At 36.2% G+C, this 27,791-nt stretch overlaps 1 protein-coding gene across 5 annotated transcripts; it reads right to left on the bottom strand.

Annotated features, from left to right (window-relative positions):
- On the bottom strand, positions 1-27,734 carry ECD (ecdysoneless cell cycle regulator). Of its 5 annotated transcripts, none has more exons than XM_046652074.1 (14): positions 27,325-27,734; positions 25,865-26,082; positions 22,935-23,052; positions 21,090-21,177; positions 20,795-20,973; positions 19,583-19,775; positions 18,889-19,017; positions 12,822-12,950; positions 11,565-11,650; positions 5,164-5,270; positions 4,848-5,031; positions 3,250-3,317; positions 1,739-1,953; positions 1-285 (listed from the first exon to the last, which is right to left on the bottom strand). In XM_046652074.1, exons 2-14 carry the CDS (start codon positions 26,067-26,069, stop codon positions 220-222), a joined length of 1,767 nt encoding a protein of 588 aa, XP_046508030.1. In that variant the 5' UTR covers positions 26,070-26,082; positions 27,325-27,734; the 3' UTR covers positions 1-219. The 5 variants fall into 5 exon arrangements, with proteins under 5 accessions (XP_046508030.1, XP_046508027.1, XP_046508028.1 ...); XM_046652071.1 differs by having other exon boundaries at positions 1-289; positions 27,325-27,733; XM_046652072.1 differs by having other exon boundaries at positions 1-289; positions 27,350-27,733.
- Between the last annotated feature and the right edge of the window lie 57 nt (positions 27,735-27,791).

Below are 27,791 nucleotides of genomic sequence, written 5' to 3'. Positions count from 1 at the left end.
AGCACAATCAGACTCGATATTTATTTAAGGAATGAAAAAGAGAGGCTAGGTTTGCTGGTTAATCTTTTGTTGGCTTACTTGTGGGTCTATGATCAGTGTTGTCAGGTAGCTGCACTCCCATGCTTTGTAAGAGGTTGGAAGCAGGTCCTGCCAGTCCAGCTTGGGAACTATAGGATTCCAGTATATTTGAAACCAGGTTCAGGTCTACATCCACTGGTGTCATAATAGATTCTCCTGCACCAGAATCTTCCTCATCTGAATTATTATTGGTAGTCTGAGACAGAGCTTCCTTATTCATGAAGAGAAAACAAAATCATGGAATAATATGCCATTAGGTTGGATGGTGGTTACAATAAAAAGCTAACTATGCAACAATATAAAATTGAATTCCAAATTAAAAGGAAATTTCTTTTCCTTCCTGACAGAAGGTAAAAAGGAGATCTAATAAACTATGTAACTTAACATACATATTAAAATTTGGTTCCAAAGATTATAATACACTTCTTTCTAGGAAAAGTTTCTACAAATTGAAAGGATTTCTTCTCTATTTTGAAATAGGCCAAAGAAGATAACCAGGGTTAAGGAGGTATATTTATAGCTTGCCTAAGAGTTTTTAAAAAAATGAACATTAAAAAAAAATCTAGATTTTTCTCTAAACGAAAGAATCTAGATTTCCTTTCTTCCTCCCAATGAAAAAACTTCAAGTAAAAACTTGAGGCTTTTGAGGTCCAACCACAAAGACTCTGAATTGTTACTTGAGCCTCTGATTTCACAGGTTGGGGAAAGGATTTGAAAGATTGTACCTTGATCTTTAGACCTTTATATCTTTGCTACTCAGTTGTGGTCCCTGGACCAGCAGCATGCGCATCGCTTGGGAGCTTGTTAGAAATGTAAAATCTCAGACCTCACTCCAGACATACTTAACCAGAATCTATGTTTTAACAAGATCTTTAGGTGGTTCGTATTCACATTAACATTTAAGAAACACTGCTTTAGATACATCTAATGTGTGGTTTCTATTAGGTTTTGGCAATACTGGTAGTGAATATAGTTTTAAATGTGGTTTAGATGATCAAAGCAAGGAAAATACATTAATTAAGGGCCCATTATGGGTTTTACTATTATCTCATTTGGTTCTCATGTTAATTCTATGAAATGAAGATTATTGGTTAATGGCTACATTGACAGTGGATAGCTTAGCTGGATTTCCAACCCTAATCCATGAGACTCCAGAGTCCATTCTCTTTCCATAATGTCTCTGTCTAGGATTAGACAGTGCTGGTATAAAAACTAGGATAAAAACATGAGTGGAAGATGAATTCTACATTTGGCTCTAAAAGGGAAATAAATGAAACAAACACTACTAAGACTTGCAAATTATTTGGAAATTTAAGATCCTTTCTCTTTTTTAAAAATCACTTTAAGCTGTTAGTAGTAGTATGCAACCACATACTAATATCAATACATCATATGACTTTTTATTTTAAATCCTCATAGATAATAGAATAAGTAATATAATTAAGCTTATGTTTAGGAAAATAAAGTTAATAATCCTTCATCCTACCAGAGTTAGGAAAAAATTAACATTCTTATTTATCTCAAATCAAAAAATCAAATTCATCACAAAAAAAACCTATCACAAATAAAAAAAAAAGAAAAGAAAAACTAAGATAAAATATGGTTTTAGCTATCCTTTGTAATAAACTCAGAAGGAGACAGAGGTTAAACACAGACATACCATTTGCTTCTGGGTAGTGAAACTCTTGCCGACGCTGGTATGTGCCAGTTCCTGGTCCATTTGCGCCATGTATGACTGGAGATCATCAAGGGTTCCTTTTACAGACGCTTCTTCCCCTGGCTCTTGTGTTTCAAGATCCAAGTCATCATCACTTTCTAAACATTCAAAGTCGTCTTCATCCAGATCATCAGAGTCTGACTCATGAGGCCTTGGCCCTACACAGACCCCAACACAGAAAGAGCCACTTCGTAAATTTTTTTTTGAGTGATTACACCTCTCAAGAGAATTAGAATATTATCTGCAGAAAAAAATCAATATACATAGGCAAACTACTTAACAAAAATCCCTTCCAGAAAATGGTGTTGCTGGCAGGTATTTGCAGAAAAGTACACAGGCTGAGCTGAAAGATTCACCTTTTTCTTTTTTAATGTGAATTTAATTAATTAAAATTTTTTACCTAAAAATTTAAAAACTATATAATACATGAATACATTTTGATGTAAACATTCAAGCCACATACAGAATTGTCTCACATCTAACTCTTCCCAGAGTCAACCATCTTTTAACAGTTTGGTGGGTATCCAGACCTTTATCTATGCAGTTCTGTACATATACATATATAAACATAGCTTTCTTTTAAAACATATTGAACTATAGTTTGCTTTTCCACTTATTTATATGTCTTGGAGGTCCTTCTCTGTCAAAACCTATAGATGGAACTTATTCTTCAATAAAGCTGCACAGTATTTCATAATATGGATGTACTATGACTTATTTAACCATTTCTCTCTTGGTGGACATTTAGGATATTCCAATTTTTTGCTACTCCAATGCTGCAATCACCATCTTTGCACATATATTTTTCATAGAGTAAATTCCTGGAAGTGAAATTGCTAAGGCAAAGGTTATGAACATTCTAGAGTACTAAACTGCCCTGCGAAAAGATGTCTTACACTTCTACCCTCACAGTATGAAGAGTGCTCATTTTCCCAACCCTTGAGAAAACTGGTTATTATCAATCTTTTAAGCTTTTGCCAATATGATGGGCAAAAAAAAGAGTCCTTATTTTTATTGTGTGTTTACTTGCTTACTAGAAACAGTTAACTATTTTAAAATATTTATTGACTTTTTATATTTCTTCTTTGAGGCACTGCCTGTTTATATCTTTTGTTGATTTTTTAATTGGGCTATTTGTCTTTTTATTACTAGTGTGTAAGTGAATTAAGTCTAAAAGAGAAAAAACAACGTAATATGGGAGACAAGGTAAAACTCTAACCACAGAGCATTCACTCACTCAACAAATATTTAATGAGCAGCTACAATGTCAGCCACTGAGTTAGGCATCCTCTGCAAAATCACTCAATAGGGCAGTAATCCATGGTTGAAATCAACTCAGAATCATGAAGAGAAAGCAGTATCTTGACTTCTGAGAAATCCAATGCTCCAGTGCTCTAGCAACAGCCATACTACTTCTGTTTCAAAATGAAAATAAACGTCACACTGTAACTTACCTAAAATCTTATCAAAATAATTAAGAAAAGAATCTGCATCAAAAGTGATTGGAGCCTCAGAAGGTTCTCTGCAAGATTAAAGGAAAAAGACGATTTATCCTGAATACAACTCTGAAACGTTTTCTAAAGTGGTGCCATTCTTAGGAACACTACCAGAGATACACTCTCAAAAGAAGCACAGAAAATAAAATTGTAGTTTAAATTTAAAAAATCCTTATGCTTACTGATCTTTCAGGGCAACAGAAACGGGACACACTGATGAAATAAAAGTAAAAATTGCTGGGGCCGGCCCAGTGGCGTAGTGGTTAAGTTTGTGCACTCTGATTCAGCAGCCTGGGGTTTGCAGGTTTGGATCCTGGGTGCAGATCTACACAGCGTTCCTCAAGCCATGCTGTAGTGGCATCCCACATAAAATAGAGAAAGACTGGCATAGATGCTAACATAGATGTTAACATAAGATTGCTCAGCGACAATCCTCAAGCAGAAAGAGGCAGATTGGCAACAGAAGTTAGCTCAGAGCCAATCTTCCTGGAAAAAAACAAAACAAAACTGCACTTTGTTTATGAACATTTAACTTATGCTGATATAGGGACCTACCCACCCTCCACCTCCCACAAGATATATCTAGCATTAGCAAAAGAAATCATTTATCCAAGTTAATTTAAACAAAATCTATTTCTTTAGGAACCAAATCTTTAAAAATAAGTAAGAACAAACTTCCTTTATCCCTGCTTTTCTTTTTTAAGAGCATGCAAACTTAAGCACTGTGCTGGCCCCTAAACCTGCTTTCTTAAAGAGAGAATATTGAATATAAAATTTAATCTTCTCATGAAGCTCAACAATATCAACACTAAAGACCTATTTGTGGGGGGCCGGCCCGGTCGTTCAGCGGTTAAGTGTGCACGTTTTGCTTTGGCGGCCTGGGGTTCGCCGGTTCAGGTCCTGTGTGGGCACATGGCAATGCTGGGCAAGCCATGCTGTGGTAAGGATCCTACATATAAAGTAGAGGAAGATGGGCACGGATATTAGCTCAGGGCCAGTCTTCCTCAGCAAAAAGAGGAGGACTGGCAGCAGACGTTAGCTTAGGGCTAATCTTCCTCAAAAAAAAAGAGACAGATTTGCTATGCAAGCAACACTTCCATCCACCTTTTTTTCCTATTACTTGCCAAACGTAACTTCCCATTTCTTCTGTTACTATTTCTTCTTATCATGAACCCTTTTATCCCTCTCTTTTGAGTTGGTGGGTGGGGGACCAGAAGTCTGAGATTGCTGAGAGCTAGATGTTCAGAGTCCACAAGGTTCTGAGTAAAAATCTAAAGAGTAAAGTACATGGTTGCCCTGCACAGCCCTGGGAGGATGGCTTTTAGATCCGCTGAGTGGTCTCTCTGGCTTACTTTAAAGATGGCAGAGGATCAGGTTACTAGAAATCTGACTCTAGATAAGTAGGTTATCACGGCACTAGGCACCAAAAGAGGGAAACAAAGCAATACAAATCATTTACTAAAAAAAAAAAAAACAAGAGTAGAACTAGCAATGACTGGATGACTTCAACATTTGGGTTATAACTATTTAGATATTTATATTTTAATACAAATTACCGAGGCAACTCTGCTCCTTTGTGGGTTGAGACTTTGGATATGAAAGCTCTCATGCTCTCTGAGACTTGAGTTAAGTCATAGTTCTCCTTCTCCCCCTTGGAAATGGGCTCTGGTTCTTTTTTGCCAGCAGCTTCCTGCAGTAGCTGGTCCAGCTGATGTGGTGAGAGGTCTAACCACTGGTCATCTGAAAAGAAGACAGCATGATACTGCCATACTACACTCACATGACAGGAACTCTCGGGCCAGAACCCTGTGAGATTTAGTGGAATGTTTTAATCTTTCTAACCCTTCTGTTCTATCCTGGTCCACCACTTACCATCTTCTGGGGGAAGATTAGCTTCTTCTTTCTTAAGCTCTTCTATATCAAATGGTATTGTCTGTAACAAGGTTAATATTTCTTCACCTGGGCTCATAGCAAGAGAGCTATAAAAAATAAGACATGGTATTCTTTTATAAGAGAGCTCAGAATAACAATCATAAAAACATAGTATTTTAAAGTTGGAAGGGATTATCTAGTCTAATTTGTTTTTAAACGTTTGTTTTAGGATTCAGATCCCTTTTTCTCAAATAAAATTTCACCAGGAACTCTAAAATATAAAAGAGCTCAAGGAAAAACTGCTTTGTACAGCAAAGGAAACCATCAACAAAATGAAAATGCAACCTATGGAATGGGAGAAAATATTTGCAAACCACATATCTGGTAAGGTCTTAATATCTAAAATTTATAAAGAACTCATATGACTCAAAGCAGAAAACAAACAATTTGATTAAAAAATAGCTAGAGGAACTGAATAGACATTTTTCTAAAGAACACATACAAACAGCCAACAGGTACATGAAAAAGTGTTCAACATCACTAATCATTAGGGAAATGCCAATCAAAACAACAATAAGATATCACATCACAATGAGGTGTTAGAATGGCTATCATCAAAGAGACAAGAGAGGAGCGTTGGCGAGGATATGGAGGAAAGGGAACCCTTGTACACTGTTGGTGGGAATGTAAATTGGTCTAGCTATTATGGAAAACTAGTATGGAGGTTCCTCAAAAAATGAAAAACACAGCAACCATATAACCCAGCAATCCCACTTCTGGTTATATGTCCAAAAGATATGAAAATAGGATATCAAAGAGATTATCTCTTCTCATGTTCACTGCAGCATTATTCACCATAGTTAAGATATCGAAACAACCTAACTGTCCATCAACAGATGAACGGATAAAGATGTGATATATACATACAATGGAATATTATTCAGTCATGAGAAAGAAGGAAATCCTGCTATTTGTAATGACATATTGGAGGCACCTTGAGGGCATTATGCTAAGTGGAATAAGCCAGACAGAGAAAGACAAATACTGCATAATATGACTTATATGTTAAATCTAAAAAAAAAGTCAAACTCATATAAACAGAGAGTAGAAAAGTGGTTGCTAGGGACTAAGGGGTGAGAGAAATAGGGAGAGGTTGGTAAAAGGGTACCAATTTTCAGCTGTAAGGTGAATACAGTCCAAGGATCTAATGTAAAACATGGTGACTATAGTTGATAACACTGTATTATGTAATTGATATCTGCTAAGAGAGTAGGAAATGTTCTAACCCGATCCCCCCACCCCCAAAAGAAAGATAAATATGTGAGGGTGACGGATGTGTTAATTAACTAGATGGTGGAAATCCTTTCACAATGTATATCAAATCACTATGATATATACTTTAAATATCTTACAATTTTGTCAATTATATCTCAACAAAGCCGATAAAAAAGAAGAAAGAAAAACTGCTTAGATTGAAATGGAGGCTGGAGGCTGAGAGACCTACCCATTCTGCCTCCCCCTGTGGCTCTCCTGCAGGTTCCATGGAACACCATTATGAAGCTGCTGATCTAGTACAACTCTTTCAATTTATACATATCTTATTTAAGAGGAAAAGAAAACCCAGAGGAAGGTATGAATCAAAATTAATCTCACATGTATTTTATGATAGGCTAGCACTTTAAATATATTTTCTTTAGTCCTCTAATTACTATTAAGAAGAGGTAATAATCCTCTTTTACAGACGAGAAAACCAAAGCCCAGTGAAGTTTTATAACTTTTGTAAGGTCACTTAGTTGGACAGAGCAAAGGCTTGAAATCAAGTATTTTGATGCTATTTTGTGCTCCTGCTACTATAAACCGATGACAAAATATGCACAGAGATTATTTACATGATGAGTGAGTTATTCTACGATGTTGATGTGACTTGTTATATAAATTGATGAAACCCTGTCTGAACTATTTAGAATGGAGCAAATCAAGTTACATAATAGACTTAAATTCATTTAATAAACATTTGCATAACTTGCTAAATCAGGTGGGTAATAGGAAATTGTCCCTATTCCATGTTATGTAAATCTTACTAGGAGAGAAAAAAGAAATATACAAATAATCATGAAAAATTACAAAACATAAAGTCATATAGCAATACCAAATGCTACGGAGAGTCATAGGAGAAGGTAATCACATTAATTGCGGTGGGGGAAGAGAAGTTAAAAAAAAAAAAAAAGATAGGGGCCAGCCCTGTGGCCGAGTGGTTAAGTTCACATGCTCCGCTTCCTGCGGCCCAGGGTTTCACTGGTTCGGATCCTGGGCGCAGACCTGGCACCACTCGTCAAACCATGTTGAGGCACCGTCCCATGTACCACAACTTGAAGGACCTACAACTAAAAAATACACAACTATGTGCTGGGGGAATTTGGGAAAAAAAGGAAGCAGGAAAAAAAAAAAAGATATAATGGAAGTAGTTGAGTTAAGCCTTAAAGAATGGGGAGGTAATAGAGGGGAGAGAAATTTTAGGCAAGGGGAAAAATGCGCATTTGTATGGAGGCAGGGAAGTGAGGAACATGTTGAGAAGGCAAATGGCGTTCAGCTTGGCTTAAGCGTCAAAGATGAGGCTGAACAAATGGACCGGGATGAGAGCACAGTGAGCCTGAAATGGCTAAGAAGTTTGGACTCAAGGAAATAAGCAGTGGGTGATCACTGATGGCTTGTTATTTTTAATTTTTGTTGTAAGAGATTTAAATAATATAGACAAGACCAAAAGATAATATAAGAAATGTCCATATCCCTACCACTCAGAATTATAATATTGTTATATTTACTTCTAGTCTAAATATATTACATTTATACATTTAACACAAAAATAAACTAGTAACATGTGAATGTACTTTGAAAAAAATTATAGATAAAGCTAATGTTTCCTTTGATGACCAACACTATCAGTTCCAATCCATTCCTCTTTTGCCCAGAGGTGGCCGCTCTCACAAGTATCCTTCTGGGCCACTGAGATTGTGAGTCTATCTGTATTTCTATGTTGTATTTGCTGTTTGTTCTCTTTACCTGGAATGTTATTCCCCTAAGTACCTGAATACTTCATTCCCTCATTTCATTCAGGTCTCTTCTCAAAGACAACCTCCTTGGAAAGGCCTCCTTGATCAACCTATCTAGAATAGCAGCCTCTATCTCTCTTTCCCCATACACTGCTTTTTCCTCAAAGTACTTATCACCATCTGACATCACATAACGGTTTACTGTCTTTCTCTTATACTAGCATGTAAGCTCCACAAGGGCCAGGAGACTTTGGGTTCACTTATTGTATCCCCAGTGCCTGGAATAGGTCCTGGCACATAGAATATACTCAATAAATATCTGCTGAATGAATGAATATATAAGTAATATATGGCATTTTGTGTATTTTTACATTATATATGTATAGCATCCATATTGTACATATTTACAACTTTTTTTTTTCTCCCTTTGGTGAGGAAGATTGGCCCTGAACTAACATCTGTGCCAATCTTCCTCCACTTTATATCTGGGACGCTGCCACAGCATGGTTTGAAGAGTAGTGTGTAGGTCCACGCCTGGGATCCAAACCCACAAACCCCAGGCCACCAAAGCAGAGCACATGAACTTAATCACTATGCCACGGGGCTGGCCCCTATAACTTGCTTTTTTCACTCAACATTATGTTTTTTAAATCTATTAATTTAGATCAGTGGTTCTCAACTGGGGACAATTTTGTCCCCCAGAGGACATGTGGCAGTGTCTGGTCACATTTTTCGTTGTCATAATTAGTGGGTAGGAGGGCAGTCCTACCGCATTTACTGTGTAGATGCCAGAAACGCTGCTAAACATCCTACAATTCACAGGACAGTCCTCCACAACAAATTATCTGGTCCAAAATGTCAACAGTGGAAAGGTTGAGAAATCCTGAATTAAATATATGTATATTTAGCTAATCTCTGGTTAACCAGTGGATAGCAGTCTATCACATAAATACATTGAAATTCATTTATCTACTATTGATGGACACTTAGATTATAATTTTTCAGTATGACAATCTCTAATAATTTTTAGGAGACAGGAGTGACATGATTAAGGCCATGCTGCAAGCAGATTCTCCCGGCTCTAATGGTTGAATTGGAAGCAAAGAGTCACTAGAGGTTGAGAAACAAGTTTAGGTATTGCTATAGTTCAAGAAATAAGTAACTAGAGTAGCTGGGCAGTGAGAAAGAATAATGCAAGACGCAAGATAATAATAAGCGGATCTAGGGACTGGACCCAAGGAGAGCCAGGAGGTCTGGGTGATAAGGAGGATGGTGATACTATTAAAAGACAGTAGAAACAGTCTATGATATTAATTCAGCTGTTAAACAAAAACAAAGAGACACTGAGAATTCAAGAATAGGTCTGGAAGGAGATGTGAGTTTAAACTGTTTAGAAATTATCCTGGTTTAGGGATTGAGAGTCTCTCCTGTAAGACTAATTAAAATGTTGGACATTTAAGCTATCTGCAATTTTTTTGCCAATAGTAAAAATGCTGAGTAAATCATGGTGCATACATTTACTGAAATGCTGAGCAGCTATTTAAAATTATGCTTATAAAGACTTTTTAATGTCATAGGAAAATGTAAGATTATAATGAGTAAAAATTATGGACAGGATACAAAATTTCTATATAATATAAAACCTTGTTAAAAATCAACTGGCTATAGGGGAAAAAAAATCCTGAAAGGCAGTAGATCAGAATAATTACAGTGTTTGACTATGGTATAAATTGTTTCCTTCTTCCATCTTTCTGTATTTGCTATAATGAATGAATATGCTACTTTTATAATAGTAACAAACTTCATTATTTATAAAGAAGAACTGTCAATCTATCTTATTTTGTGGGAGGAGCCCTAATTCTCCTACATATGAGTCTCTCTAGTTTCTTAACTTCTCTTCAATCCAAGACTGTAAAGTAACACTCCCGAATAGAGGAGTGGCCTCCTAGAGGCAGACTGGAATCATCTGGGGGAGAGTCCCCTAACTATGAGGGGACCCCTAACCACCTGCTTCACTCTCCTGACTCTCTTTCCCAAGTTTTTTTAAATGATATCCTAAGAAGGCATCCTCTTTTCCACCAATTACTGCCGTAAAACTGACGGCAATGGGACAACGGCACCCCTAGACACTTATGAAAGAGGAAGGATTGCTGTAAAGTCATTACCATCTCACAGACAACTGAGCTTAGAGTTCTTTCAGCATCAACTTTGCTACATGCAGTCTTCAAAGAACGTTGATTACACAAATATGTGGTGTTTGAGATGTTGGCAAAATGACTGGGGTTCAAAACCAGATTAGTTTGACTAAAAAAAAGAGCCCAACAACAAAACAAAAAACACACTCACACACAACTTAGGACCTTTTAACCATAATACACACAAAGCTATTTCTTTCATGTTATTTAATAGCTTTAAGTATCTCGAATTCAATTTTGCAAACATAAATTGAATCTTTTTCTAATACTCAAATTCTAACCTTTGATTCCTCAGCTCAGTAAGACTTTCTGCTTGGGCTCTATTTTCCTCACACCACACTGACTAGGAAATGCCTTCGGGACAAGTCAGATAAATGGAGACCTCATCAATTGCGATTTTCTTCTTTCAAGGGTCTTATTCCCTCCAACTTTTGTCTGCTTTTGTTGTTCTATAGTGTCTTCAAATAATTGTTCTTTATATTCTGTCCAGGCTTTATAATTGCTATCAGTAGGGTCTGACATGCTACTCCGCCATTACCAGAACTGAAACTCAACTTTCTTAAATTTTAAAGGGGTGCCATTTTCTTCCAACCCTGTGTTCGCTTTTTTTGTCCCCCAGGAAATGAATGGTGGGTTAGGATGATTTGATGTGGAAGCTGAATGCCTGCCTCATCCTCTATTTCAGACTCACCTAAAATAGCTAAACACAGCCCAGAACTGCTATAGGAATTAAGCACATGGCTCAATACCAAACTGCCTGAGTTCAAATCCTAGGTCTGTCACATATTAGCTGTGTGACCTTTGGCAAATTATATAATCTCTCCTGGCCTCAGCTTCGCAGCTGTAAATTTCGAACAATAATAATCATACTTATTTCATAGGGCTGTAAGGGAGATTAAACGAGTTAAAGTGGCCTACACTCTGTAAGTACTCAATAAATGTTAGCTGTTTGATGATGATGATAGCTGCCAGTGTCAACGATCTTCTGTAGCCACACCTCCTCTCCCTCAACCTCAGCCCCTTCGGTAGTCATGATCCTTGCCATTAACTGTTTAAATATGGAAACTCCAATTTCTGCAATTATCTCAACACAAGTTACCACTTAACTTCTGACAAGTTACCACTCTGCTGCATTTTTAGGTAGTGATAAACTCACCTTTCTGGCTGGTTTACTGAGAATTGAAAGTAGTTCTTTGCCATTTCTAGCCTTTCCTGGTACTGAGCAGAACCTTCTATCAGTCCCTAAAAAAATAATAATGGCCTATCAGAACATTATTTATATGCTGTCATGAAAATGACATTAAATGTCATTAAAATATATGTCATTAAATAGAAAATAATGTCATTAAAATATAAAATGTCATTAAAATAACCTGCTCAACAGCAACTTTCAGGGAGACAGTGTATGATAAAATATATTGTTCAGGAATCATGAGGCCTGAGTCCTAGTCCCTGTTTTGTCATTAATGTACCTGTTTGGGCTCTAGTTTTTTCAAACAAGGGGACTAAGTTAGATGCAGATGTTTTTAATCCTTTTCACCATTAAGGGTCTCTTTCCAATTTGGAAGGTTTTCTACCATTTCCTATTATTTTAATTAGTTATTAAGAAATAATTGATTAACTGGTAATTAATTTATAAAACAAAGTACAAATAGAACCAAAAAAACAGCACAATCCTATCTTGATAGGATTTCTGTTTATCACCTACATGTTTATAGTGGCATTCATACTTACTATTTTACATTCTTTAAAAAATATACTATAAGCACTTTTCCATATTGCTACACTGTCTTTATAATCATCCTATTCTTATAGACTTTTCTACTTCTTGGATGTTTCCTTAAAATAGATTATTCAAAGTGAAGGCTCTGAGTTTGAACCTTTCTACAGCTCTTGGAACATACTACCAAATTATATTCCAGTTAAGGTTCTACCAATTTACAATCAGCAATGTATAGGAGTATTAATTTCACTATACTCTCAACAGCACTGAATATCATTCATATCCTTTTTTACATACATGAAAAACAGTCCTTATTATTGTGTTCATATGTATATCTTTACTACTTCTGAGAGTGAAGATTTTAAGAGAAATTTACTAGTTGTCATTTTGTAATTTTTTAATCTATGTCTTTGATAATTTTTCTATTTGGTATCTTCATGGTTGCTTTACAGATTTGTGCAAGTTGTTCATCTAATACAAATAACTTTATCACTTTATATAAATGTCATTACTCTTTCTAAAATACTAGAAATAGTTCAAAGACACATCCTCATTACCATTTAGAATGGTCCCTTTTAACTCTAGCTCCTATATTTATGTTACACATTCAATGTGAACCATAGGACCTTAAATCTCTGGCTTGACTTTTCCCCAGATTGTACAATTTTAAAAATGCATTGCAAGTCCTACCTTAAAATAGTCATTCTTTTTTAGACTTTCAAGGAAGCCAGCCCAGAGTGGTGAGTTAGTCATGAGGGATTTCTTGGAGTCAGAAAAATGTGGGCTACATTTGGAGCATAAGATCTCAAATCCATGAGCCTACATGGAATAGACAGAATTTTTAGTATTAGGTTACTTTCCATCTAGCCACACTCAAGAACTAGGTGAACAGACACATGGGCATGTGGACATTTATAACACTTTGAATTTTATGAAAAATCTGCATTTATTCCCAAGGTTCTCAATCTCTACAGATTATTACAAATTTTAAAGGGACAGCAAATAATACAAAACAAAGATGCCTGTTCTCGTCAAAAGAGATGTCTGTTCTTGCTGATTATAAAACCAGAAATTTAAACTTATGCCTTGTTTGCTTAAAAAAGGCTTGCAAAGGGCCAGCCCTGTGGCCTAGTGGTTAAGTTTAGTGCATTCCTCTTCAGAGGCCCGGGCGTGGACCTACACCACTCATCAGTGGCCAAGCTGTGGTGGCAACCCACATACAAAATAGAGGAGGACTGGCACAGATGTTAGCTCAGGGCCAATCTTCCTCAGCAAAAAAAAAAAAAAAAAAAAAAAAGGCTTGTAAAAGTTTTCTTGTCTAATAGAAATTATAAATGAATTGAGCATGATCTCAGACACAGTAAAGGGAGGACGTCATTTAATTTTAAGAGTCCTTTCATTAAAAAATATAATAAAAGAGCTGATGTCAGCATCAGGGCAGACTGAGTTCTTCCCACTAGACTCTCCCCACTAAGATACAAGAAAAGGACATTCATAAACCAACAGAGGACATTCACACAACACTAAAGACATCTGAGAGACCCATGCAACCATATGTCTGAAGATGGAGGTGCTGGGCCCCTGGGGAGGAAGTAGAAGGAGGTAAGGGGGATCTTCTCTCCCTCCCTGGCAGCAACCCAGGGTGTAGGACAAGGTGTAGCTCTGAGAAAAGACAGGGGAGGGTGGCTCTCCGCAGAACGCCTTTGGTCTCCAAGTTCCCTCATAGCCCATGGGAAACCACACAGAGGAGGCTAAGCTATTGCAAGGGTGTCTTCATCAAGCCAGAACACCAGAGGGGCAGTATATAATGATAAAAGTAACACTCCACCAAGAAGACATAACACTTATAAATATATAGCACCCAACACAGAACACCAAAGCAACTATTAACAAACCTAAAAGGAGATATTAACAACAACACAACAATAGCAGGCAACATTAACACCCCACTTACATCAATGGATAGATCATCCAGACAGAAAGTCAACAAGGAAACAGTAGAATTAAACGAAAAATCAGACCACATGGACTTAAAAGATATATATAGAACACTCCATCAAAAACACATCCTTCTCAAGTGCACATGGAACATTCTTAAAGAAAGACCATATGTTGGGAAACAAGGCAAGCCTCAATAAATTTAGGAAGATTGAAATCATATCAATCATCTTTTCCAACCATAATGCTATGAAACTAGAAATCAACTACAAGAAAAAAGCTGGGAAAGTCATAAATATGTGGAGACTAAAAAATATGCTACTGAATAATCAATGGATCATTGAAGAAATTAAAGATGAAAATAAAAAAATATCTGGAGACATAAAAAAATGAAAATACACTATACCAACTCATATGGGATGCAGCAAAGCGGTCCTAAAAGGGAAATTCATAGCAATACAGGCCCACCTTAACAAACAAGAAAAATCTCAAATAAGTAATCCTATACTACACCTAACAGAATTAGAAAAAGAAGAACAAGCAAAGCCCAAAGTCAGCAGAAGGAGGAAACTAATAAAAATGAGAGCCGAAATAAACGAATTGAAACAAAAGTACCCAGTACAAAGCATCAATGAAACTAAGAGTTAGTTCTTTGAGAAGATAAACAAAATTGACAAGCCCTTAGCCAGACTCACTAAGAACAAAAGAGAGGAGGCTCAAATAAATAAAAATAGAAATGAAAGAGGAGAAATTACAACAGATACCACAAAAATACTAAGGATTTTAAAAGAATATTATGAAAACTATATGCCAACAAATTGGACAATCTAGAAGAAATAGATAAACTCTTAGACTCACACAACCTCCTACAACTGAACCAAGAAGAAATAGAGAATCTGAATAGACCAATCATAAGTAAAGAGAATGAAACAGTAATCACAAACCTACCAAAAAATAAAAGTCCAGGACCAGATGGCTTCTCTGGAGAATTCTACCAAATATTTAAAGAAGATTTAATACCTATCCTTCTCAAACTATTTCAAAAAGTTGAAGAAGACAGACCACTTCCTAACACATTTTACAAGGCCAACATCACCGTGATCCCAAAGCCAGACATGGACAACACAAAGAAGGAAAATTACAGGCCAATATCGCTGACGAAGATAGATGCAAAAATCCTCAAGAAATATTGGCAAACTGAATACAACAATACATTAAAAGGGTCATACACCATCATCAAGTGGGATTTATACCAGGGACGGTTCAACATCCACAAATCAATCAATGTGATAGACCACATTAACAAAACGAGGAATAAAAACCATATGATACTGCCAATAGACACAGAGAAAGCATTTGACAAGATCCAACATCCATTTATGATAAAAACTCTCAACAAAATGGGTATAGAAGGAAAGTTCCTCAACATAATAAAGGCCTTTTATGACAAACCCACAGCCAACATCACACTCAATGGGGCAAAACTGAAGGCCATCCCTCTCAGAACAGGAACAAGACAAGGCTGCCCACTCTTGCCACTCTTATTCAACATAGTACTGGAGAAATTACGCAAAAAAAGAAATAAAAGGAATCCAAATAGGCAAGGAAGAAGTGAAACTTCACTGTTTGCAGATGACATGATTTTATATATAGAAAACCCTAAAGAATCCATCGGAAAACTATTAGAAATAATCAACTACTGAAAAGTTGCAGGATACAAAGTCAACCTACAAAAATCAGTTGCATTTCTATATTCCAATAAGGAACTAACAGAAAGAGAACTCAAGAATACAGTCTCATTTACAATTGCAACAAAAATAATAAAATATCTGGGAAGAAATTTAACCAAGGAGGTGAAAGACCTTTACAATGAAAACTATAAGATACTATCGAAAGAAATTGATGATGACATAAAGAAATGGAAAGATATTCCACACACATGGATTGGAAGAACAAATATAGTTAAAATGTCCGTATTACCTCAAACAATCTACAGATTCAATGCAATCCCAATCAGAATCCCAATGACATTCTTCACAGAAATAGAACAAAGAATCCTAAAATTCATATGGGGCAACAAAAGACCCTAAATAGCTAAAACAATCCTGAGAAAAAAGAACAAAGCTGGAGGCATCACAATCCCTGATTTTGAAATATACTACAAAGCTATGGTAATCAAAATAGCATGGTACTGGCACAAAAACAGACACACAGACCAATGGAACAGAATTGAAAGCCCAGAAATAAAACCACACATCTATACGGACAGCTAATCTCTGATAAAAGAGCCAAGAACATATAATGGAAAAAGGAAAGTCTCTTCAATAAATGGTGTTGGGAAAACTGGACAGCCACCTGCAAAAGAATGAAAGCAGACTATTATCTTTTGCTATACATAAAAATTAACTCAAAATGGATCAAAGACTTGAAGGTAAGACCTGAAACCATAAAACTCTTAGAAGAAAATACAGGCAGTACACTCTCTGACATTGGTCTTAGAAGCATCTTTTGAATACCATGTCTACTTGGACAAGGAAAACAAAAGAGAAAATAAACAAGTGGGACTTCATGAGACTAATGAGCTTCTGCAAGGCAAAGGAACCCAGGAACAAAATGAAAAGACAACCCACCAACTGGGAGAAAATATTTTCAAATAATATATCCAACAAAGGGTTAACCTCCAAAATATGTAAAGAACTCACATAACTCAACAACAAAAAACAAAAAACCTGATCCAAAAATGGGCAGAGGATATGAACAGAAATTTTTCCAAAGACAATAGACAGATGGCCAATAGGCACATGAAAAGATGTTCAACATCACTAATCATCAGGGAAATGCAAATCAAAACTACACCAAGATATCACCTTACACCCGTTAGAATGGCTAAAATCACCAAGAGAAAAAATAACAAATGTTGGAGAGGATATGGAGAAAGGGGAACCCTTGTATACTGCTTGAGGGAATGCAAACTGGTGCAGCCACTACAGAAAACAGTATGCAGATTTCTCAAAAAATTAAAAATAGAAATACCGTATGACCAGCTATCCTACCACTGTGTATCTATCCAAAGGACTTGAAATCAACAATACAAAGAAAGTTATGCACCCCTATGTTCACTGCAGCATTATTCACAATAGCCAAGATGTGGAAGCAACCCAAGTGCCCATTGACTAATGAATGGATAAAGATGATGTGGTACATGCATACAATGGAAGACCATTCAGCCATAAGAAAGACAAAATCGCCCCATTGCAACAACATGGATGGTCTTTGAGGGTATTATGTCAAGCGAAATAAGCCAGACAGAGAAAGACAAACACTGTATGATTTTACTCATATGTGGAAGATAAACTAACACATGGATAAAGAGAATAGATTAGTGGTTACTAGAGGGGAAGGGAGTTGGGGGGTGGGCATAAGGGGTAAAGGGCACATTTATATGGTGAGTGACAAATAATAATGTACAACTGAAATTTCACAATGTTATAAATGATTATGACCTCAATAAAATTAAAACAAAAAATATACATAATAAATGCACACAGCAAATCTTTCAAACAAGGCGCTTCCCTGATCACACTAGAGGAAATTACTGTTATCAGTTTCTTGCATATCCTTTCATAATTAAACTACGCACTCAAGCAGATATGTGTATGTCTGTGTATGTATATCCTCTTACTCCATCCCTTTTGTCGCTCCATGGCAACATACACACTACTCTGAACCTTGGTTTTTCACTTAGTCATATTACTTGGATATCATTTCATATGAGCACATATAAATTTATCAATCTCACTTCTTGGATAAACCATAATTTATCTAGCTACTCTCCTCCTAATAGACATTTAAGTAGTTTCCAATCTTTTGCTGCTACAAACAATGCCGTCACAGGTATCCTCCTACGTCTTTGTGCACATGTAAAATATATGGAGGATAAATTTCTAGAAGTGAAAATGCAAAGCAGAAGAGTTTGCATTTTAAATGCTGATGGATATTGAAAAATTGTTCTAAGAGACTGAATCAATTTATATTCCTATCAATAATGTTTGAAAGTATCTTTTTCTCTATATATTTTCACCAATCCAGTACATACTATCAAACTTTTGGATATCTGCCAATTAAATGGTTAAAAAACACTATTTTGTAGCTTTAAATTGCATTTCTTTTATTATGAGCAGTGGTTAACATTTTTCATACATTTAAATTAAAAATCATTTATATTTCCTTTTCTGTGGACTTCCTGTTTATGGTCCCTGAACATTTTTTTATTAATTCATTAGTATTCTTTCTTTCATATTGACTTGTAAGAATACTATATATTAGAGAAATAAGCTCTTTGTCATTTAAATTGCAAATATAATATTTCTCCAGATTTACTATCTTTTGACTTTATGGGGTTTTTCTTTCCCACATAGAAATGCTTAATTTTTACATAATCAAATTTATCCATATTTTCTTTCATAGCTTTTGGTTTCAAGTCATGCTTAGAAAGGCCTTTCCTACTCAGATATTCAAAACTCCTCCTGTGTTTTCTTTCAGATTTTATGGTTTCAATTTCTTCATTTAAATATTTGGTCCAACTGGAATTTATTTTGGTAAAGGTGTGAGGGAATCCACTTTAATTTTTCAGATGCTTACACAGTTGTTCTATCATCATTTACTAAATAATCTATTTTTCCTTCTTATTTGAAATGCCACATTTTACTACATTCTCATGTAAACAGGGTATATTTCTAGACTTTCTATGTTGTGCCATTATTCTGTTAAGAGCCCTCTTACATAAAGCAAGAAATAAAATTTTCTGGTTCAACATTACCAACTTCATGCCCAATTCATGGGCTCGGTATTGGGGATGAGATGGAGGAGGCAGCTTGTATCCACTCCGCCGGTCTGGCACAAACCTTTGCTGCACCAACTGTGCATACAGACATTTAGTGAAAGTGACCTGGACATTGGGACACAAAAATTCATGAGTCTTTTCCAGAAATTAGAAATTTGAATATCATTTCATAGTTAATAACAATAACTTCATGCACGAGCTTCATATTCATATGAAATGAAAAGATCCAACCTATTCACTGCCTACATTTTTTAGGAATAGCTTTATTGAGATATAATTCACATACCATAAAATTTACCTTCACTGCCTACTTTTTAATTATCACTAATGGAATTTTTTATCATTAGTTACATCACACGGCAATTTTGGTGGGTAGAAAATAAAAAATAATTCTTAACTCTCTGGAAGAAATGAAATGTTTTATTGTTAAGGAAGTAATTCTCAAAAAGGGAAAATACAGTCAGAAATAGCTAGGAAATATTAAGATATAAAATAGAGAGTCAGGTCTCTTGAAATCTTCCTCCACTGGATGGGAGAAAAGAAAAAAGAAAAAAGTATATTAACTTGCTATAAGGAAATCTGTTATTTCCAATTTTTTCTAGTGAACAATTAAAATAAAGTTCAACTCTCTTTCCAGTAACAGAAACTAAATGACCGAGAGATGTCTTACTGATGTCATTATTCGTGTTTCAGGCAAGAATATCTTGAAAATACGACAGGCTCGCAGGTCAACAGGGTCCCGTAGGTAAAATGCCTGGACTCCTGCAGCCACCAATCTGGGGCGCTGCTTTAGCACTGCTACAATGCCAGCTGGAAGGAAGCAGTGTGCTTGATGAAGGGAGGCTTGAATTTTTTCTGGGTATCTATGAGATATAACATAATTACTTTTATTTTATGATGTGTAAATACATACAATTCCTATACCATTTATTTTCCCCTTAACATCTTATCTCGTCTTGGCTTACGAAGAGTGAGAATGTAGAGAGTGACAAGAGAGGTGAAAATAAAGATACTGTATACACTGAAGACTGCAAGAAAGAAGAGAGTGAAAGAGAGAAAGTGGGAAGAGATGGAAAATAAAGAAAAGGGATTAAACACGGTTCAATAAAAAACACGAAAACACTAATACTTTGGAACGAAAAATAAAATCAGAGATTATTCTTCTAAAAAATGGTACAAAGTACACTGAAATAAAGCCAAAAGAGATTTTTAATATTGTTAAGACCTGAATGGTGATAAACATTTCATAGATACTCAGATTTAAATGGCTGAACTAATATGTTATTAGGCTAAAAAGGCCTTCTCTTCTAAATAGAGCCTACAGTGTTCCACATAGGTCAAAGAATTCCACAGAAAAATCCTGAGCACACTGTGCTCCCTTAGGTTTTCATTTCTAAAGATTTCAAAATTTTTATCTATGGATACAGATAATACTTAGCCACAATATCTAAGGTAAATAAATGCAAAAATACTAGATAACACTTTTGAATGAGAATTAAAAGTTATATCTGTTTATTTTAAAGTACATAAGTTTAATTTGTTAGTCAATTTCACAAAGGATGAAGCGAGAACGAGAATCAGCACTAATCAGGACCGGCCCCACAGCCTAGTGGTTAAGTTGGGTGCACTCTGCTTCAGTGGCCTGAGTTTGGTTCCCAGGCGAGGACCTACACCACTCATCAGCAGCCATGCTGTGGAGGCAATCCACATACACAATAGAGGAAAATTGGCACAGATGTTAGCTCAGGGTGAACTTTCCTCAGCAAAAAAAAAGAAAATTAGCATTAATCTAGGTGAAAGAAATTCTACATTCAATGAAAGACTTGAGCTGCACTAAATTAAAAGGCTCCTTGACCAGCAATGAAAGTGTTACTTTTCTTACCCTCTGATGCGCCTATTCACAGCAGCTCGTATGGATTCTGAAGCTAAAATTTTTTCTGAGTGTGTTGAGATTATATTCAATGCTTGTGGGATTGTTGGGGGTGTGGTGGGCAACCAGGATGCTGCTCCACGTTTTCTTGGTGCAGGAATAATGCACAACTCCCCATGGTGGAAAAACACCTGTAAAATGACACATTCTAATTTTCATACTAGAAACTGACAAACTCTAGGTACATATGAAAAATGCTGCAAGCTGATTTCGTCTCTGTAAATTTTCCAAACCTGGGTATACTTACCCTATTGGTACTATTATCAGGATCCAACCATTTAGGGAGAAAGTCAGCAGCTTCAATTAACAAGAATTCACCATCATTGTCTTCAATCCTAATACAAAGGAAGTTCCAATTTTGTATTCAAAAAGCACATATTTGCTAATCATCAAAACATATTTATTCTAGTACATTTTTTCCTTCATCTTAGTAAATATCTGAGTACGTACCACGTGTAGATTGCTATAATAAAGCAAAATGTTTAAGATACCATTAAGCACTGAAGGAGACTATAAGATTGTAAGGAGGAGTTGGAGGGAGATAAGGAGAGAAAATAAGTATATAAATAACAGTAGACAAAAACACGAAAATTGTACAAAGTACTATAGGGTTTCAAAAGAAAAAAAATCTCATATAGCCTAGATTAGGAAAGCCTTTCTGGAGGAGGTATTATTTGGGCGTTGAAAGATAATTTTGTTTTGCCTCATTTGTATCACTTTAAAATTTAAATTTCTGAATAGGTAATACAGTTACATGGTTAAAACTTTTAAAAAATACATAAAAAGTTACACAATGAAAGTCTCCTTCCTACTTTTGTCCCTATACGCCCAACTCCTACCCTTCCACTATTATTTCTTATTATTCTTCTAGAGTTTGCTTACGCATAATCTAGCTAATAGAAATAGAAATTCTTATTTTCTCCTCTTGTCACACAAAAGTAACATAATATATATACTGTTCTAGGTTTTTTCACTTTTAATGGGTGGAGATATAGTGAGAAAAGCAGAGATGTTCTTGGGAGAGGGCGTGGCAACTTAAGGTAGATATTTGGAGAATGACACCTAGTAGAGAACAAGACTAGAAAAGCACAGTTAACTCATTTTTTGAAGAGCTTTAAATGTTGGCAAACTCAGTGAGAATGAGCTTAGTTTTATAAACAAAAAGAAGGAAAGGTTTTAGAGCAGGATAATAAAATGGTTAGAGCTCTACCTTATGAATATTAATATGGCAAAGACATAGAGGAAGACCTTTTTTCTTTTTCTATTGGTTTTCTAAAATACTGACAAGACAGAAGATGCCTATTAACCATCATTATATAAACATCAGAATCCACAGATGAAATGTATTGCCCCCTCTTTATTATCCTTGTAAAGACAGAAACTACCATTTTTGTGTTTGTTCATTTAAAATTCTATCATTTATTAAGAAATTACTGCTAATTATTTTTAGATGTGGTAACAACAGTGTTTAAAATAAGAGTTCTTATCTCTTAGGTTTACATCCTGAAGTACTTAAAAATCAAATGGCGTAGAATTGGAGATTTGCTTTAAAACAATCTTGCTGTGTGATGGGGAGTACAGGAAGGGTGGAGATGAAAAAGGAATGACCACGGCTTGGTAACTGTTGAAGCTGGATGACAGATACGTGGGAGTTCATTCCCTCTACTTTTCTGTATGTTTGAAATTTCAATATAATAATAAGTTTTCAAAGTTGGTGATTTTTGCTTTTTGTTCTTCTGGGAAAGAGGCTGGGTGGGTAGAAGAAGATCAGAATTTGGGGACTGAAGGGGAAAACTAGGACATGGGGTAAATGGGTGAAATGTCCTCTACTGGCATAACTTGGTAATTACAGAGAACTATCAGTTCCCATTTTAAAAATGGAATTAGAATGCAGTGTTATCTACTTTACTTTTTACAGAATTGTTCACTGATTTCAAGAGAAAAGGAAGAAAACACAGAAGACACTTTAAAATTTATGTCCCAAATTTGTAAAATTTCCACCAGACTACAGAAAAAAAGTTACTAAATAGATAAAAATATGGTCAGTTTCAATAATAGAATTCCTTTAGAATTATTAAAGTAACTATAATACCTTGCTACTAACTCTGGAAATTCCTTTGTAATTTGCTTTACTACATAAACAATAAACCATTCATCCTCAATGTTATCCCCAAACTTTGTCACGCCAAACATATGAGCAGGAACATCTCCTAAAAACAAGAGAAAAGCAATCATGTAACCAAATAAATTTGTCAGTGCAAATAAAAATATAAGTAATCATTCAATCAAACATTCATTGACTGCCTATGCTCCAGGTACTATACTGGGAGCTGGGGTTGCAATCCTGAACAAGATACAAGAAGCCTACTCTTGAGGAGCTGAGGGTCTAGACAACCAAGCCATCTCAAAACAAGATGATGAACAGAGGCATGCATGCATTGAGGGCTATGTGAGCATAAAGGATGTGATATCTGAACTATGCTCATCTGGAGGAATGACCAGAAGCAGGCTTTCCAGAAAGAGAGAACAGCAAAGGCAAAGGGGCATAACAGACAATGGAGTGTTCTGGGAATATTAGGAAGGTAGATATAGATGGAGCAGAAATTTTCAAATAAGTGCATTATCCAAAAATATGTAGACTTAAAAAACACACTCTTAAACAACCAATGGATCAAAAAAGGAATCACAAGGGGAAATAGAAAATATCTTGAGACAAATGAAAACAAAAACACAACATACTGAAACTTATGGGATGCAGCAAAAGCAGTACTAAGAGGAAGTTTATAACTATAAAAGATCTCAAATCAACAACCTAACTTTAAACCTTAAGGAATTAGAAAAAGAATAATAAACTAAACCAAAGCTAGCAGAAGGAAGGAAATAATGAAGAGTAGAGCAGAGATAAATGAAATAGAGAATAGAAAAACATCAATTAAACTGAGTTGGTTTGTTTATAAAATCAACAAAACTGACAAAACATTAGTTAGATTAAAAGAAAAAAGAGAGAGAAGATTAAAATAACTAAGATCAGAAATGAAAGGGGATATTACAACCAATGCCACAGAAATAAAAAAACACTGTAAGGGAACACTATGAGCAATTGTACACCAACAGATTGGATGACCTGGAAGCAATGGGTCAATTCCTAGAAACACACAATGTTATCAGGACTGGATTGTGAAGAAATAGAAAATCTGAACAGATCCTTAACGTGCAGGAAATTGAATTAGTAATCAAAGACTTCCCAACAAAGAAAAGCCCAAGGCCAGATTAGTTTACTGGAGAATTCTACCAAACATTTAAAGAAGAATTAAAATCCATCCTCCTCAAACTCTTACAAAAAATTGAAGAGGAGGGAATACACTTAAACTCATTTTATGAGGCCAGCACCTAACACTAAAGCCAGACAAAGATAATACAAGAAAACTATAGACCAATACCCTTGATTAATATTGATACAGAAATCCTTTACAAAATACTAGCAAAGTAAATTCAACAACACATTAAAAGGATTGTACACCATGGCCAAGTGGGATTTATTCCTGGAATGCACAGATGGTTTGACACACAAAAATCCATCAATATAATACACCACATTAATAGAATGAAGATCAAACAAGTGCATTGTGGAGTGTTTCAAGAGATGCCACGGCAAAGAAAAAACGCAAGTGGGAAGACCAGCCCAACCAACTCTTCTTCTCCCACCCCAGCTCTCCCAAGTTTTTTCAACTAGAGAAGGTCCAATTAAGAGTGTCTATTTTTATCTACCTTATGTATTAAACTTCAATTTGAACTTCATCCAGAGGCAATGGGGAACTGTTAAAGGATAGTAGGCAGGAGAGTGAAGTGATTGAATTTGTACTTTACAAAGGTAACTGGCAACAGTGTGAGAAACTGGAGACAGTGGAACCGGAAAGGTTAGTTAGGGGGCTACTGTAGTCTTCCAGGTGAAGAGATAAAGAGGGCCTAGACTATAGCCAAACAGATGTAGAGAAGGGGCATATTTTAGGAGTAACCACACTAGGATTTAGTGCCTGACTGAACATGGTGAGGTGAAGAGTTGTGTATCATTTTGAATTACTAACAAGCTTGGATAACTACGTGGATAGCAATGCCATTAAGCAAAATGAGAAAACACTGGACAAAAATGAATTTCCAGAAAAAAGATAAGGAGTTGGTTTTGGATGTGCTGTGCTAATGTGACAGTGTTCTTGCCACTAAATATCACGTTTCAGTGAGCAGGAGCTCAATAAAATTAACAGTAGGGAACACATTTGGCAACTGCTAGCCAAAAGATAACAGATAAGAACTAGATTGAGAGCCAGCTTGATGGTATCACAAGATGTCAGACTCCTGATCTGAAACAAGACCCCACACAAGTCACTGCAAGAGTTGGGCCTTGGTCACCCATCCATGATTCATTTTAGTAAAACTATAAGAAATGATAGGACAAAGTGCCATATTTGGCCAGAGGTTAGATCTCAAGCACCAACAACACAGGGAAGCAGTGAAGAAACCTCAAAATGCTTCTGAGTGACAAATAATGGTCATAAAGACCAATTATTTCTCTTTATAAGTCAGGAAGAGCTATTCTTAGAACCCCACCAAACAACTATATGAAACAAGGCAGCCTACTACACACATTATCAAGAGTGAGGAATACAGAGTAACAGCTAAAGGAACTATGGTTAAGGAAGCCAGATGCCTGAATCTCTTTAGTATAGATACCTAGATAGATCATAGCACAGCAAAGCAATTAAAGTTCAAAAGAATAGCCAGGTTTTAATAATGTTGAGAACATACACTAAGGCAATGACTATTAGTTTTCATCAATATGAACTGAAAAAATTCTTTTTCAAGTTTAAGGGCTTAACCGAATATAGGCAAGCATCACTAATCTAAAAAGTTCAGGATCTAAATCTCCTGAAAACAGTGAATAAACTATGGACTATTATCATCACTGTTGTCAGAAGGACATTGAAAGTCACACATATCAAATCAAAATAAGTAAAAGAGCCTTACTTTTCCCAGGTTTATATTTGAGATTGAAAGACTGATTCTGCCAGATATAGGGGACCAGCACAGGTGCAAACTGGATCATTATCCTCTCAATATACTTTTGAAGAATCTCTTTGTGTTTTTCTGGATCTCGTGGTTCATCTGGTATCAGGAACAGGCAGTACTTCACAGTGTCTTCCACTATAGCAAGCTTCTTATTTTCCTCCATCCTTCTTTGAAAACTACATTTAAAGTTTCAATAATATAAACCATATAGAATAATGTAGAAGTAATATCTCATTCCCTGAACTATTCTAGTCAATTCCATTAACATTGTTTTTCAAAATTTAGCTACCACATACCATCATCATGATTTTTGCCTTGAACACGTACCAAGTATAGTAACATTTATTTTATATATATATATATATTTTTTTTTTTTTTTGGTGAGCAAGATTGGCCCTGAACTAACATCTTTGCCAATCTTCCTCTATTTTGTATGTAGGTTGCTGCCACAGCTTCAGGGCTTCATGAATGGTGTAGGTCTGAACCCAGGATGTGAACCCGTGAACCCCAGGCTGCTGAAGAGGAGCACGCAAACTTTACTATTACACCAGCAGGCTGGCCCCTATCTAATATTCTTTTAATGGCATTTTTATACTTAAAATTATGTTCTTTATACTTAAAATTATGTTAAAGGAACTTTTGATATAATGCAGTGAATGGAAATCTAGTATCACATTCCCAATTAAGTAATAAGTATGCAAGAATAAATTAAAAATGTTTGCCCTTGTATTAGCAGTGGTGTGTGTAACACACTTTGAGAAACACTGCAGTAACGTCATCTGTTTAAATACCGTCAAGAGTCCCAGGTCTAATGAGTTGTGTCACTTTGGGCATTTCACTTTCTCTTTCTGGTGCTTTTTCCTTAATAGCAGAATGAGAGTGTTACTGTATCATCTCTAAAATCCTTCCCTAGTTTAAATTTTTATTATTTAAACCCTCTTAAGAGCAATCTCCCTTACTCTGCAGAAGTTAAACCTCTGCTTTTTATGAACATTGTATGGCATAGAGGAACTCAAAACTACAAAACATTCATGTCCTATCATCTCACCCCGAAATAATCTGCCATAGCTCTAGGTCCTATAACTATCTGTCCTAAATTTGTCCCCTTTTCAGGTCTCGGGGGTATGGCTTTGGTATATTAAGAGGTGGTAGATATGTCTTTATTTTCTAAGGGTTTTCTCTTACAAACAAAAGTACTAGCTTACTGTTGCTGCCAGATGAAGCTTAGTGCATAAAGGCCCTGCACTGGATGGTCCACTGTAAGGCAGCAATTCGATTTTATGCTTACTCTGTTTTCTAACGGACTAATAGAATGAGGTTGAGAGGAACCTGCATCTTCTATCTAGGCACCCACTACAGTCTGTCCAAACCATCATTTGACCTTTCAAACGAGAAGGACAGATAATAATCCTACCCACCTGCACCCCAGAATGCCAAGCACACCTTAGTACGAAGAATTTAGTGTCAGAACTGGAAGGAACTTTGAGATCCTCAGGCTAACTCCTCACTGTATAGATGAGAGAGCCAGGAGCACAGAAAGAGAAGCCACTGAGCAGCAGAGGCCTGACTTGGAGTCTAGTGCTCTTCACTCAGACCAGTCTCCCTCCTTCCTTTCGGACAAAATGAAACCAATCTGCTCACGGTTCTACGGCCTCTTTGGCACGTCTCTGCTGCGGCACGTTTCTTCAGCCGCCCTCCCACCGCGTGAGCTGGTCAGGAGCTGCCGGCAGCCTCCAAAGCCTGGCCCACGCTTGGTCCGGAAGCCTCTCTGGGACCCGAGGCCAGCGGAGGTTCTGAAAGCCAGAAACCTGCTCTGCCCCGGAACGCCCAGCGTCACCACCGCTGAGCGTCGGCGGGAGCTTTAGGTGGATGCCCCAGTGCCTTC

This window comes from Equus quagga, chromosome 2, assembly GCF_021613505.1.
Source record: "Equus quagga isolate Etosha38 chromosome 2, UCLA_HA_Equagga_1.0, whole genome shotgun sequence".
NCBI lineage: Eukaryota > Metazoa > Chordata > Mammalia > Perissodactyla > Equidae > Equus > Equus quagga.
Note: the sequence above shows the minus strand (reverse complement) of the source record. Positions and strands in the feature narration are given on the sequence as shown.